At 41.2% G+C, this 13,409-nt stretch overlaps 1 protein-coding gene across 3 annotated transcripts in view; it reads right to left on the bottom strand.

Moving 5' to 3' along the window:
• Positions 1-13,409, bottom strand: part of ANKMY2 (ankyrin repeat and MYND domain containing 2) — a 20,899-nt gene extending 7,490 nt beyond the window's left edge. The window contains exons 1-5 of one of the 3 annotated variants that reach the window (XM_048510936.1): positions 13,139-13,409; positions 9,881-9,945; positions 5,980-6,118; positions 2,056-2,154; positions 339-499 (exon numbers count right to left, since the gene is read on the bottom strand). In XM_048510936.1, coding sequence (XP_048366893.1) covers positions 339-499; positions 2,056-2,154; positions 5,980-6,118; positions 9,881-9,945; positions 13,139-13,205 — 531 coding nt within the window. In that variant the 5' untranslated portion in view covers positions 13,206-13,409. Of the gene's footprint in view, positions 1-338; positions 500-2,055; positions 2,155-5,979; positions 6,119-9,863; positions 9,946-13,138 lie in introns of those variants that run through there. The other 2 variants (XM_048510935.1, XM_048510937.1) reach the window with 2 other exon arrangements.

Here is a 13,409-nt window from a genome sequence, read left to right as displayed (position 1 = left end):
TTAAGAGCTAATCTTAAGATACTGTTCCCCATATTCAGTCTGCCAAATACTTTCTGGAATAGTTGTTTACAGCCTCACTGGAAAGCCAAGAGGCTGTTCCCCAAGCATGGCGGAAATCACTGGAGAATCCCCAACCTGGGCTGTCACAGAATAGACAAAGGGGACACTGACAATAGTTCTCTATGGATAAACAAGGCCAGCTGCATAGGAACATACAGGAAAGTTCCTCAAGTATTGGGACCCGCAGCTTCAACTGACCCAGAAACAAACAGAATTGACTTCATTCAGCAAGTTCCAGGTTATTTAGTGTAAGGCCGGAAACAGAAGCCATAGTATACCTTGACAGGATGCAAATTAGTAGTTGTGATGATCTTATGCAGAGGCCCAGCTAACTTAACTGGAAGCCTTGGTTCTTTATCCAATCCTTGTGGTTTTGTGTAGTAGTCTAGCTTTTTTCGAGGAAAGAAGTTGTTGATAACAGTCACACAGTCATGCTGACCTGAAAAACGACAGCAGATTTATGTATCTTTAAGAAAAAAGCTTATGAATCATCAACTCCTGAAGTCAATTATGCAGAAGTTATGAAGGTTATTTGTTTACCAAAAACCTTAACAAATCATTATATACTTTTAGTGTCATGGCTATGCCATGATAAGAGCTAGAATTATGGAGTTTATGATAAAAGCACAAACTATGTTATATACAAGGGATACCTGGGAAAGTCAAGTTAAAGTCGGGAGATTACTGCAGTTCCTGTAATAAATTTAGAACTAAAACATGCAGTCAATTGCGAAAAAATACAAAGACAGTATTCCAATACGAGAGACCTATGGTTCTCTGAGACAACTTATATAACTTCTGTAAGCTGACACAATACTAAAACCCTTTGATGTCATTAAGAATTACAGGATATGCCCTAGAATTATATTAAAATTCTATTACAGTAATGCTGCACCGTTCCTTTCAAGGAAAACAATTACAGATCATTTATCTGTAGTTCCTGAGCAGGCCAGGTAGCTGGCTGGTTACTGTTCTATAACCTGTTATAAAGAAAAAGCAAACAGAAGGCAAAGAACATTTATAATAATGCACACCGCTAATTACAAAGCCACCATTTTTAGCTTTATGGTATATCCTTTGTATATTTTCCAAGTTGCATGCTTGTATCATAAAGTGAATAATTTTTTTACTGTTGTATTTAGAAATAAAGAAGCACAATTCTAATAAACGACTAAAGGAAGGAGGGAAATACTTTCTTATAAAGCTGTTAAAACTCTTTAAGATTCAATGCTAAAAATTAGGTACTAACTTTTCCTCAGAAGGAAATTGACTTGAGAACAAAGCAACTTTAAAACAAAAGAAATATATATATCAGGGTTATGGTTATAAACTTGAACCCAGTTTTATAAGCTTGAACTTTTTTTGATTACTGAACCAATTCAGTCTAGGAAACAAGGAAGATGCCATGTCAACGGTACCATCCCTTTTGAAAGGTAACTACATTACCACAACTGAAAATAGATTGCGTCAAATTATAGGACTATAAATTGTCCAATTTGTAAACAGGTGGTAGAATGACAAAGCTTTGCTTTCAGAGAAACCAGTGACAAAATTCCATTTAGACAGGCAATTGCATCACAAAGAAAGTGACTGAATGATTTATTTCCCAGGACTATTCAATATTTATTGGATGTAGGGCATCTGAGGTTTTAAAAAATTAAAAAGTTGCTCCTTAAAATTTCATTGTAGGTGCTAAGCTTTCTCTTATGCCAAACCTGGCAAACATTTTGTACCTCAGATCTAAAAAGCTACTAGAAAACAGGAGGATTTAAGTAAACCAGCTGCATGACACTGAACACACTGTACAGTGATTTGAATGCAAATATATAAAAATGCCAATATATTACAGTGATTTACAAATATGTAAAGTGAATGCAAATATATATAATTATGTGGAAACTGGTTAATACTACATAGATTAAATACAATCAAAATCACGTCAATCATCATCCTATAGCCTCCATGAAAGCTATGGTGTCAATAGGCTCCATTTACCTACAAAGGCAGCCATCTGAGCAGCAGTCCTTCCCACAGAGTTGACAACATCTGTCTCGGCTCCAGCCTCCAACATAATCCAGGTGATTTTTTTGTTGCCTAATATAAAAAGACATCCATACAGAAAATCTTTGTCTAAAGTACAGTTTTGTTGGTGGGCTTTATTTTTTTTTTTTTTACAAAAGGCCTTTAAAGTGGTAGACAATCTGATATAGGTATTAAATAAATGAAAACCTTGCACACTTTTATTAACAGCAGTTTAAATTACTCATTAAGTAGCAATTCTTTAGAAACAAAGAATCAGATTTACTCTACCCAGGTCCAATCCTGCCCTCTGTCAGCACAACCCAGTCTCACAGTCATTAAGCGCTTGTAGCTCTAGTCTACTCCCTGTGGGTACCATTAGATAAGCAAGTTGATCACATTGAGAAGTACTTTCTGCCTTGCTGTATCTTTCTGCCTGCTGTATCTTTACAAATTCAACTAGGAATTCAGTTTATAGAATAAAAAAATATTTCCACAGCAAAATTGGTTTGTTTGTTTTTTGAAGATCAAAGAACAAAGTTTTAATCCAGACTTTTTAATTTAAGTTTTACGTTAATATGTGAATAAGAGTTAGAGAGAAAATGTGCTGATGTGACCTGGGCCTCAGTTTGAAACACTTCTACACATATAATGGCATCTCATACTACAATTTAAATGGGCATCACAGTAATCCCATGGACCTAGAAAACCTGCGTTCAATTCACAAATAAGTACCTAATTACATGTTACATTTCCTCTAAGTTTGCCCAATCAGATGGGTGCTTAGAGCTTTATGAGCCCAGGCAAACGTGGGCTGGTGTCAGGGTCTGTTCCCACGCTGTGTCTGACAGCGAGGATGATTTTGACTCCAACGAAGGTGAGACCCCCGAAGCCAGACCTGGCAACAGTGACTCATTGGAGGATGAGGAACCAGCTGCGGCCACACTGGCCTCTGATGGCCTTACAGAACCAGGGCCAGCTCAGCAAGCACCCCCAGAACAGTCCCAGCGCTCACCTCCAGCCCCGCCCCCAGCTTGCAGCCCTCCTGGTTCCCCTACCCCGCTAGAGAAGCGCTGGCAACGGCTGCGGCGGGATCTGACAGAGCGGTGGCCATCAGCCAGACAGGCTGCTCGCAAGATGTGAGTGCTCACAGACTCGGCTCCCTAAGCAAGATGTGAGTGCTCACAGACTTAGCTCCCGGAAGCATGGAAATCAGTCCCACATGGAGAAAAAGGGCTGGTTGCTGCTTCATGCCTTTGCAGACATCAACAGCTCACGTTGATGGCTGCCCTGCTCTGAACTTCTGACTTCTGGATTACAACCCTGTTTATGGTTCCTTGTGGACTTCCTTGTATGACCTTTGCTGAACTTGTGGACTTGCTCTGTATGGACTTTGCTGCACTGGGCCTTGTGGACTTAGTTTAAGTGAACCCAGCTGCACCAACGGGACGGTGAGCTTCTGTGTATTTCTTTACCTATCTTATATAAAGTGAAGCTGTAAGTGTTCAATACACCTTGCCTCGTGCCTCCTTTGTGGCCAGCCCATGACAGCTGGAGTTGTAGTGAAACCACGGCACATGAGAAGGGGTGTCAACTCCCCCATAAACCAATTTCCTGACCAGAAGCAGCCTTGGAGGAGAGCACAATTTGCCCTGCTGAGCAAATCTAGATGGTACCACATCAGTACACGCTGAGCCTCTAATGAGGCAAACAGTGCCTTTCTGGGATGATTTCAGTTCAGAAAAAGCTGTGAGGTGGGGGGGGGGGCACTTAAATGCAATGGAATTAACCCAAATTAGGACTATGTTCCCCCCCCCCCCCGAACTGAGTTCCCAGCACAAATTTGCAATGCACAGCTGTTCTCACAGACCTGCTGACTATATAATGTGTAATGTATTGTTGAAGGCTTTCACAGCTGTAATCAACTGGGTGCTGAGGGTTTTTTTAGGCTATGTGGCTGTGGACTAGTAGTTTTTGCTCCTAATGTTTTGCCTGCATCTATGGCTATCTATGCCAGCCATAGTTGTGGGCAAAACACTAGGAGCAAAAACACAATAGCCAGTATATAATGTGTAGTGAGGCCCTAAGCAATTTTATGGCTAATGTTCTTACACAGGTATATCTCAGTATGTGTATCTCTGAATGTGGCCTTGCCAAAATAGCTCTCACACTTAGCTCCCTATGTATAACTTTGGAACAGCAATTACCTCTTGCTGAGGAATAAATATTGATTGTGAGGTACTTGGATTTGTGAATTCAAGGTTAAGCCTCACGTTATTTTTGATCCTCCTCACAAACCAAGATTTGTAGAATTCAGACAGTTTTCCCAACCTTCATCCACAGTTGTACAGTCAATAGCAGATATATATCCACAGTAACCCACATTATGTTCTTGGATCTTTTCTTATACAAGACATAATCAAGGAAGAAGGCACAACCATTTTATAACTCAAAATCTGGACCAGAATGTTAAGAAATAAAGATACAATCAAATGAATCTGAGGCAGCAAAAGAATTTGATTCTGAATACCAGAATTCTGCTTCATTGCTCTAGAACAAGATGGCTGCATTTCTCATGTATCTGATGAAATTCCTGTTCCAAACAATGAAATCCATTATTGCTACAAGGTGTTACTTTGAGCCACTAACTTCTAGTGCTGAATGCAATGACTTTCTAACCTTGGGTTCATGATCTTACAGCCTTATTATGGAAAAACACCTGGATAACATCCAGTTCTTCCTCCTTGTTCCCACAAGATGTTTCATGTATTAATAAATATTGTTTATCATCTGTCATCCTTGCAACTTTGACAGAATAAACTGTCCTTTGCTAGAGAAAGACATTTACCAGACCCTGGAGTCCAAAGCCATTTAAAAAGTTTTACCCTAAAAGGAAGTGTTTCAGCCAAGCCCCAAGATCTCCTTGCCCAGACAGCTAATGTTACCTAGACATATAATGTTTTATTTTGTCCTAATAAAAGTTATGGTACCTTACACTGAAATAATAAAATCCTTATATACAAATTATATATCCTTCATTCAAAGAGTTTAAGGCAGCATTTGTTGTTCTCCACTGCTCCTTTATCTTTATGACAACCCTGCAAGTCAGTTTAGGCTTAACACACTGAGAGCACCACATTTGCTAACATCACAGTATGTTATATCTGGTATGAAATGAACAGAAGTTATGGGAGCCTCACATTACATGGAGTAGCTAAGTTCCCAGCAATTTTATTCCTTTTTCAAAGAAATGAACAAAAGTAGAACTCATCTTAGAGATTTATCCTTCTCACCTCAAAATACATTAAATGATCTTGGACTAATGCAGGAAAGCTTATACTATGCCGGCTTACCTGTCTGAATAGGACCTTTCCTTCATTTGGTCTCAAAACACTGTTTATATAAACAGACATTCTGCATTCCCACAATTATGTCTCCTTTTATCTCTAAAGACGGGAGATTGAAAGAAAGGCATTTCATCCAAATTTGCTCTTAGAAGAACCTTCATGTTATTCCTTGGATCATTTCTGGAAGATATACTTAACCAAACAAGCATTTAGTTTGGCAAGATACCTGCTTCAGATTACTAGATCACAAATGGAAGACTGTTCCAAAGATGGGGAGTAGCCGCTGAACACACATATGCTGCCTTTATACATGCAACTCCCCACCAAAAACAGAAACTGCTGAAGAACTGACAGGAATTATCCAAAGTAATTGCATCTCCAACAATCCTCCACATCAGCAGACTGAAGGATACACATGAACAAGCCTCAGAGTACCATAGCCCATGTTCTGAACTGGCATCAAGCCAACAATTGCAAACCCACAACAAAGCATGAGAGCAACCTTTGCCTAAATATAAAGACCCTCCAGCATTATGAAAGGAAGAAAGCATACCTGAAAGCCCAGCAAACATCAAGGCAGTATATCCATGTTCATGTTCATTGCAGTTTACATCAGCCCCATGTTGCAACAACAATTTGCACATGTCAACTTTCCCTTTGTATGCTGCATGCATCAGAGGGGTCATACCATGCTAACACGAGAGAGAAAAATAAATGCAAGAGTTTTAAATATATCTTCTTGTTTTTTCTCTACTAGCATTTAAATGCCAGTGCACAATGTTGATCTGCTACATGGTTGGTACAAGAAAAGCAGCCTATGAAAAAATTCTGAAATACTCCCAGCAAACTAATTCCAGGTTCTTTTTGTTACGCGTGGTCATGAAAATGCACTTAACTATGCGTTCTCTATACAATAAAGCTTTTAAAAACCAAGTAGTTTCTTCTAGTTTGCCAGAAGATACTTTTACATGTATTCACAATTATGTGAGGTTTTTTTTTTTTAACCAAGATGGAAACTGGCAGTTTGCTATACAAGCAGTTGCAATTCTTCTGTTCCCCACTCTACATTTGTTTACTGAATTGGGAACATTACTGCAGCTTTTCAGTTCATGTTTTGAAATGGCATACATATCAACAGACCAGATTTCTTAAGTGACTTGTTAGTCTCCTTATCTAGATCAGAGATACAAATAATTAGTTACAAAGCAGCAATACTTCAGATACTATTTTTTAAAAAGGAAGGCACATGCCATCACGTAGCTGAATTAATCAACAAACAATTGAAGCTGCTTTCCAACGAGTAAGGCCACAGGTATGCCTAGGTCAGTGGTGGCGAACCTTTGGCACTCCAGATGTCATGGACTACAATTCCCATCAGCCCCTGCCAGCATGGCCAATTGGCAGGGGCTGATGGGAATTGTAGTCCATAACATCTGGAGTGCCAAAGGTTCGCCACCACAGGCCTAGGTCAATCACCTACCCTAGCTGCAATGCCTCTGCAAGGTATAAGAAAGAGAAACGTCTTCCCTAAACACCTGCTGTCTGGTAGCATTTTTATTCAGCTGTAGCTAGAGCTAATAAGGAACTTCCTACATGGGAACCATATGCTCTATCCCTAGCTATGGTGGTGGTGGAAAGTACCATCATGTCACAGCTGACATGGCAAACCTGTAGGATTTTCAAGGCAAAAGGTGGGTTGCCATTGCTTTCCTCCTCGAGGGCTGAGAGAAAAGTGTGCCAGGCCCAAGGTTACCCAGCAGTGTTCATGTGAAGAAGTGGAGAATTGAGCCCAGTTCTCTAAATTAGAGTCTGCCACTTTTAACCTCTACATTACATTGGCTCTGACCAGAACTTAACTAAGTGTAATTAAATGTCATTTAACTATTACCACAACTGAGTAAACCATCCACGGAAATTAGTGATAAAATTCATACTCTTTTGAAGACGAGCTGAACATTGCTAAGATTACGAGCTTCAGCAGCTGCCTCTAGCAGCTGCAAATGCTACTGCTTTTACTGATATCTAGGGAAATGCCCATATTATGATAGGTAGGCTGTACGTGTCAGGAAGGCATCTGAAAAGTACACAGTGCATCTGTGCACTCAGAGGTACACTGAACCCTGCAGCAAGATCTCTATCAGCGAGGCTGCACCACCCGATGTCAGAGAAGTACTGGGAGCTTTATGTCCAACAGTATTATCCTCAAATGCAGCACTTGAAATGTTGGTTTCTACAAGACTGGGTTCAAAAGCAGGTGAGCCATCTTTGCGAATGCTGTCACAGACATATACTACTTGCATGATCTCTTCCTATAGACACTGTTCCTAATCTGGACTGTGGTATGGAAGGAGCTTCAGCTTGCCCTGCCTTCCAGCCTGTTACCTCAAAGAGAGAGAACCGGGGGAGGTCGCAGTTATATGTCCTTTTGCAGAACTTCACGTCACATCAACCAATGTGCAAAACAGTCTTCTCAAAGACAGTTTGGGGTAACAGTAAGAGGGAGAAGTCTTGATCCAGAGTGAGCACAGCATGCACAGGAACAGAGGAGATCATTACCAGTAATCTGTGGATTCTTCACAATCTTTGTTAATTGTCTGTTGTGCTAAAAACCTTAATTCCTTTGACTTTATAGTAACAACCAAGCATTCAGAAGACAGAAAGTGCTCCACTTGGAACACTATTGCTTCCTTCCCCTGATAGCACCAGCTACCAAGAGTCAGGTTGTTCTGATCTACATGTCCATCCATGGTTTTATTTTTTGGTCATACTAAACTAGATTGTGTAGTTTTCATTACTGATAAATGCACAGGGAGGGACTAATAGCCAGCTCCAGGCCATGAAGGAATCTTGTGTGAAATGTCAGTTTATAAATGGATTAAAAGGGAAGCTTCACAACCTCTGGTTAAAGATGATGCCATTTTAGACTAACCATACTGGAAGCACAAATGAGGTTTTTTTCTCCCCACTTAACAGTATCCTGCTGTTAAGCCCCAGAGAGACTCTTTCACAAGATCAGCAGCCTTCCAGGAACAACTGGCCAGAGTGGTGGCTGAACAGTTAGAAAAGGCCAACTTCCAAGTAACTGACTAACAGTCTTGAAGGGAGGGAAAAGTCAGCAATCCCCCAAGACAGTCCCAGGCTAAACAACCCCTGGCAACAATGTGGAGGAAAAGGTCACCAGAAGTAGAACTGTCCAAGCCAAGAAAAGATGCACCAAGAAAACTAAACATTGGTGATGTAGAAATACCAGGAGCTATACAAAAGCTCTAATGAACAGATGTCTAGAAACCTACTACTATGTGAATAGGAACACTGGTTGCTGGGAAAAGTCAGTGCTGTTGGGTTCAAGTTCTCAAATAAACTTTATCCATAATGAGCATCCAGCTCTGAATGGAAAGGAAATGGATGTAGCTGGGGTAAATTGGTGACTATTATTAATGACAAGTCACTGTGAGAAAGAGTAATTTGGCTCCTAGTGATGTTGGAGATTCTAGAGCCGTGGTGGCGAACCTTTGGCACTCCAGATGTTATGGACTAAAATTCCCATCAGTCCCTGCCAGCATGACCAATTGGCCATGCTGGTAGGGGCTGATGGGAATTGTAGTCCATAATATCTGGAGTGCCAAAGGTTCGCCACCACTGCTCTAGAGACTACATGGATTGTCATAATCACTACAGAGATTTCCATTGCAGTTGTTCTTGGAGTTCTTATTCAAGAGCATCACAAGGCTGTCTACAGGCTCTATACCCACAATCTAATTACAAAATTAGGCACAGATAAGCCCACTGACTTTGTACTGGATTGTGGCCAACATTTAGAAATTTTAGTTTGAATGCATAAAATATACTAGTGGTGATCTGTGTTCTAATAGGGAAGTTGATCTATAAATATACTGCAAGCTTTCTCCCACACTTCTTGCTCAACAGACTTTGACACGGCAGTGAACTTCTTCTACGGCCTGTTATACAATACCCTATTTTCATTTTTCATAAATTAATCTTAAGAGCCTGGGAAGTTTGAAAGTATGATCCACAGGAACATGACAGTAATAAAAGTCTCAGTAATTGTTGCACAATAACTAATTTGTTTACACTGTGACCATCAAATGCCAATCTTCTAGTTTCAACAAAATGTACATACCAGCATGGCATAGTGGTTAAGAGCAGATGCACTCTAATCTGGAGAACCATTCCTATGGGTGATCTTGGGCTAGTCACAGTTTGTTCAGAACTCTATCAGCCTCACCTATCTCACAAGGTGTCTATTGTGAGGAGAGGAAGGGAATGGAGTTTGTAAGCTGCCTTGAGTCTCCTTGCAGGAGAGGTAGACAGGCTACAAATCCAAACTCTTCTTCTACATATTCAGTCCCTTTATTTCAGCATTTAAATCCCACTTTTCTCTCATTAAAAAACACATGAGGACCCATTCAAAGACGCATTTAATTGCCATTCACCTCATCCAAACAATTGACCCGGACATTCTTGTTGCCTAGTAGCCTTGCAGCTTCTTCAGTGTTTCCTAAAAAAATAAATAAAAAAATCACAAACTCTGAAGACTGATCTAAAAAAAAAACCAGCAACAGAACATAGCAACTTCTATTCTCCCTTAAGCAAGATATGTTTCATTTCACAGCCTAATATCCCAGTAAAGCAGGGAACCCGGTAAGCATTATTTTTATCAATTATCTCATTTTTTAAAAAATAAAGTTTTCAAAGACCTTAATATGCTATTAAACTTCTTGCCCAAATACTATTCCCTTCCTCCCAAGAATCATCATCATCTCCATCATGCTAAGTAGCATATCGGGTAACAAGTGCTCTCCAGCATTTCTGGTCTTGGTCGAGTGTTTCAGCCTCTTCCCATGCAATATTCAGTGCCTTCAGGTCTTGCTCGAATGTTCTCCTCCAGGTGTTTCGGGAGCATCCTCACTGTCATTTGGTATCATGAGGTATCCACCTGATTGCCATCTTTGGTATTGGACTGTTCTTCATGCGAAAGACATGGCCAGCCAGTTGAAGTCTTCTGTGTGCAGCGATGGTATGGAGTTGCACATGCCACTCCTTTGGAGCACCTCTTCATTAGTGATGTGGTCATAATATTGGATGTTCAGGATTTGGCGTAGGCACTTCTGTTGGAAGACGTCGAGCCTGTAGTTGATACCTCCCAAGATGTTTAATGCCCAAGAACTAAGCAAAAAAGGTTAAGGTTAAGATAAGCATATCAATTACAGTAAAGGCAGGATGCAAAATGTGGTTTAGGGAAATGGTGACATGGGAAAGCATGCTTTTCGCACTCAGTTCCCAGTCTCTTAACAGCCATGGCTTGACATACTGAACCAGTATCTCCACTGACCATTATTTTGCTTTCCCATAATTATAGACACACTAAATAAACACTAATTTTAATACTTGTGTGTCAATAAAAATAGATAGAAATAAGAATTTGAAAGGAGCGTGTTTTATCTTATGAACTTTATGTTGCATATCAACCTTATAAAATCTTTGGATACTAGCTTTTTACAGGTCTAGTATAACTTCTGCGTAGCCAGTAATATTAGCAAGACTAAAAGACAAGCACCTGACCTAGATAGCACAGGCTAGCCTAATCTCATTATATCTCAGATGCCGAGCAGGATTGACCCTGGCAAAGATTTGGGTGGGAGACCTCCAAGGAACACCGGGGTCATGATGAGGTGGCAGCTAATGGTAAACCACCTTGGAATGTCTCTTGTCTTGAAAGCCCTACCATGGGATGTCATAAGTCAGATGTGGCTTGATGACAAAAAACCAACAAAAAAATTGTGCAGTTTAAAAGACTAAAAGATTTATTGAGACAAAGGGTTTCTAGACAATGCACAACACAGCCTATTTTGCAGAATTATATACACAGAATTGGGAAGAAGAAAGTTAAAATCTAGAAGGTCCAAAGGCCATGAGGAGGAGGTACACTGTGACCTTTTGACGCAAGATTCAAATGTACTGTATATAAGCAGTAACAATAATGGCCATACTGGGAGAGAAAGTTCCAGCAATTTCATCTTCTAAAAAAGTAGTCTTCAATATAACTAATCTGAAGACCCCATGCATATGGATTCCACTGAACTGCAAACATGTGACAGAAGTGACACAAAATCAAGTAACATGACTGGAAGTGATGGCAAGGACAATAGGAACATGAACAGCAGACCAAAAAAAAGCTAGGAACAGGACACAGAAGCCAAGTACCAGGAGGCGTATCATAGAGAAAAACAAGCCCAGGATAAGCGCCATGGAGGAATCCTCTCCTTCGCTTGGTGATCACACCTCAATGTTACTCTTTTCAGCATGCAGATAGAAGCAGAGAGATACACATTCACCCTGAGGTGAACAGGTCACATTTGTGCAATGTGTTTTCACGAGAATAGAACATTTTAGAGGTCATTAAGCAGAGGTGACGACAGCACTTAACACGCACGCATTTTCAGGAGGAATTAAAAATCTTTACTGGATTTTTTTCCTATTAGAGAAACCCATCCCCCAATTTAACTTTACAAAAATTCTGTCAAGTCACTCTAACAACACTCTGTTCCACTGAAAGGTAAAAGCAGATTTGTATATTCATCTGCCACTAACGATACCTTCTTTGTTATAGAACGCTCCGCTTGGGATCCAGTACCTAAGTAGTTCAGTGGAACAGTGTATAGACTCCAAGCGAAGCTGACCATGCTTAGCTTCTGAGATCTGATGGGATCAGGCCAGTCTGGGCTATCCAGGTCGGGGCACCAAATGCTCTGCTTGGCTATATACGTTGGCATGGGAATCCCTCTCCCAATGAAAGAATTCCAATGCCTCGGGTGCAAACTTAATCTTTGGTTATATTGGTGCAAACAGCTGACATCCAGCAGAACAATGTATTTTAATGTCCTACAATTCAACACCCAGAGATTTGTACACAACAAATGCTGGCTATCACAAACCCATAGGAACCCCAAACACCAGCTATCTGCAGTTAGCATGACAGCAGCTATCTGAAGTTAGCAAACACCAGCTATCTGCAGCTATCATGCAGCTAGCATTCTTTGTGGAAACTGTTTCTGTCCCTAGGGAATTGCATATTGTTGCTCTACAAAGATCAGGAAAAGAGGTCTTAGCCTGGGGGTATAAATGTCCCTATCCTCACTAGTAAAGGGAAGCAAAGGCTTGATGGAAAAGAACGATAATATGCCAATCATTCACACAACGGAGGCCCAATAGCAAAAAAGACTGCCTTAGGAGGGACCTGCCATATCTCCAGGCCACATGACAGGCGACTCAGGGTCTTCACATTGGCCAGGACAGTGGACTTCCGCATTTCTGGGCTGCTGTAATCCTTTCCTTGCCCCCCTTGGCCGCTTTCTTCAGAGAGCTGTAAACAACTGTGCAGCAAATGCACATAATAAATTCGCAGGCAGGGGCCATTGCTCAGCTGCAAGCAGTTCAGTGAGCCGCAGGCAGCCATTGGAAAGATTGACGAGGAAGAGGAGGGAAGGCCTACACTTATAGGGCCCCCTCTCTTTGCAAAAACCACAAAAAGGGGCTCCCAAGGTAACCCGCCCTCCGCTTGCTAATGCTAGACTTCACTTAGCGCCATTATCCCGCTCTCTTCCACCGACACATCTCCGTATCCAGACACCAGGGTCGACCCTGCTTAGCTTTCGACATCTGACATGCCCGGGCCATCGCGTGCGTCTTACCTTTCCCAACCACTTCCAGCAGCTCTTTCTCCTCCTCGCTTAAGTCCCCTTTCTTTAAAGGAGCCATGGGCTAGCTATTTTAAGCAATATATACTATTCGTATCCCTATTCTCCTTCTCAGCAGCTCTGCGTTAACAGTCCCACTACAGAGCCTTCCTGGACATATCCGTGCGACCCCAGAAACAAACCACCAAGCTCAGCGGGAGCGCAGCAACCATAACAGCCCCCTCCCGGCACTCGCGCAAATGCGCCTGCTCAAGCTCCGCAGCTC

This window comes from Sphaerodactylus townsendi, linkage group LG11 (assembly GCF_021028975.2).
Source record: "Sphaerodactylus townsendi isolate TG3544 linkage group LG11, MPM_Stown_v2.3, whole genome shotgun sequence".
NCBI lineage: Eukaryota > Metazoa > Chordata > Lepidosauria > Squamata > Sphaerodactylidae > Sphaerodactylus > Sphaerodactylus townsendi.
Note: the sequence above shows the minus strand (reverse complement) of the source record. Positions and strands in the feature narration are given on the sequence as shown.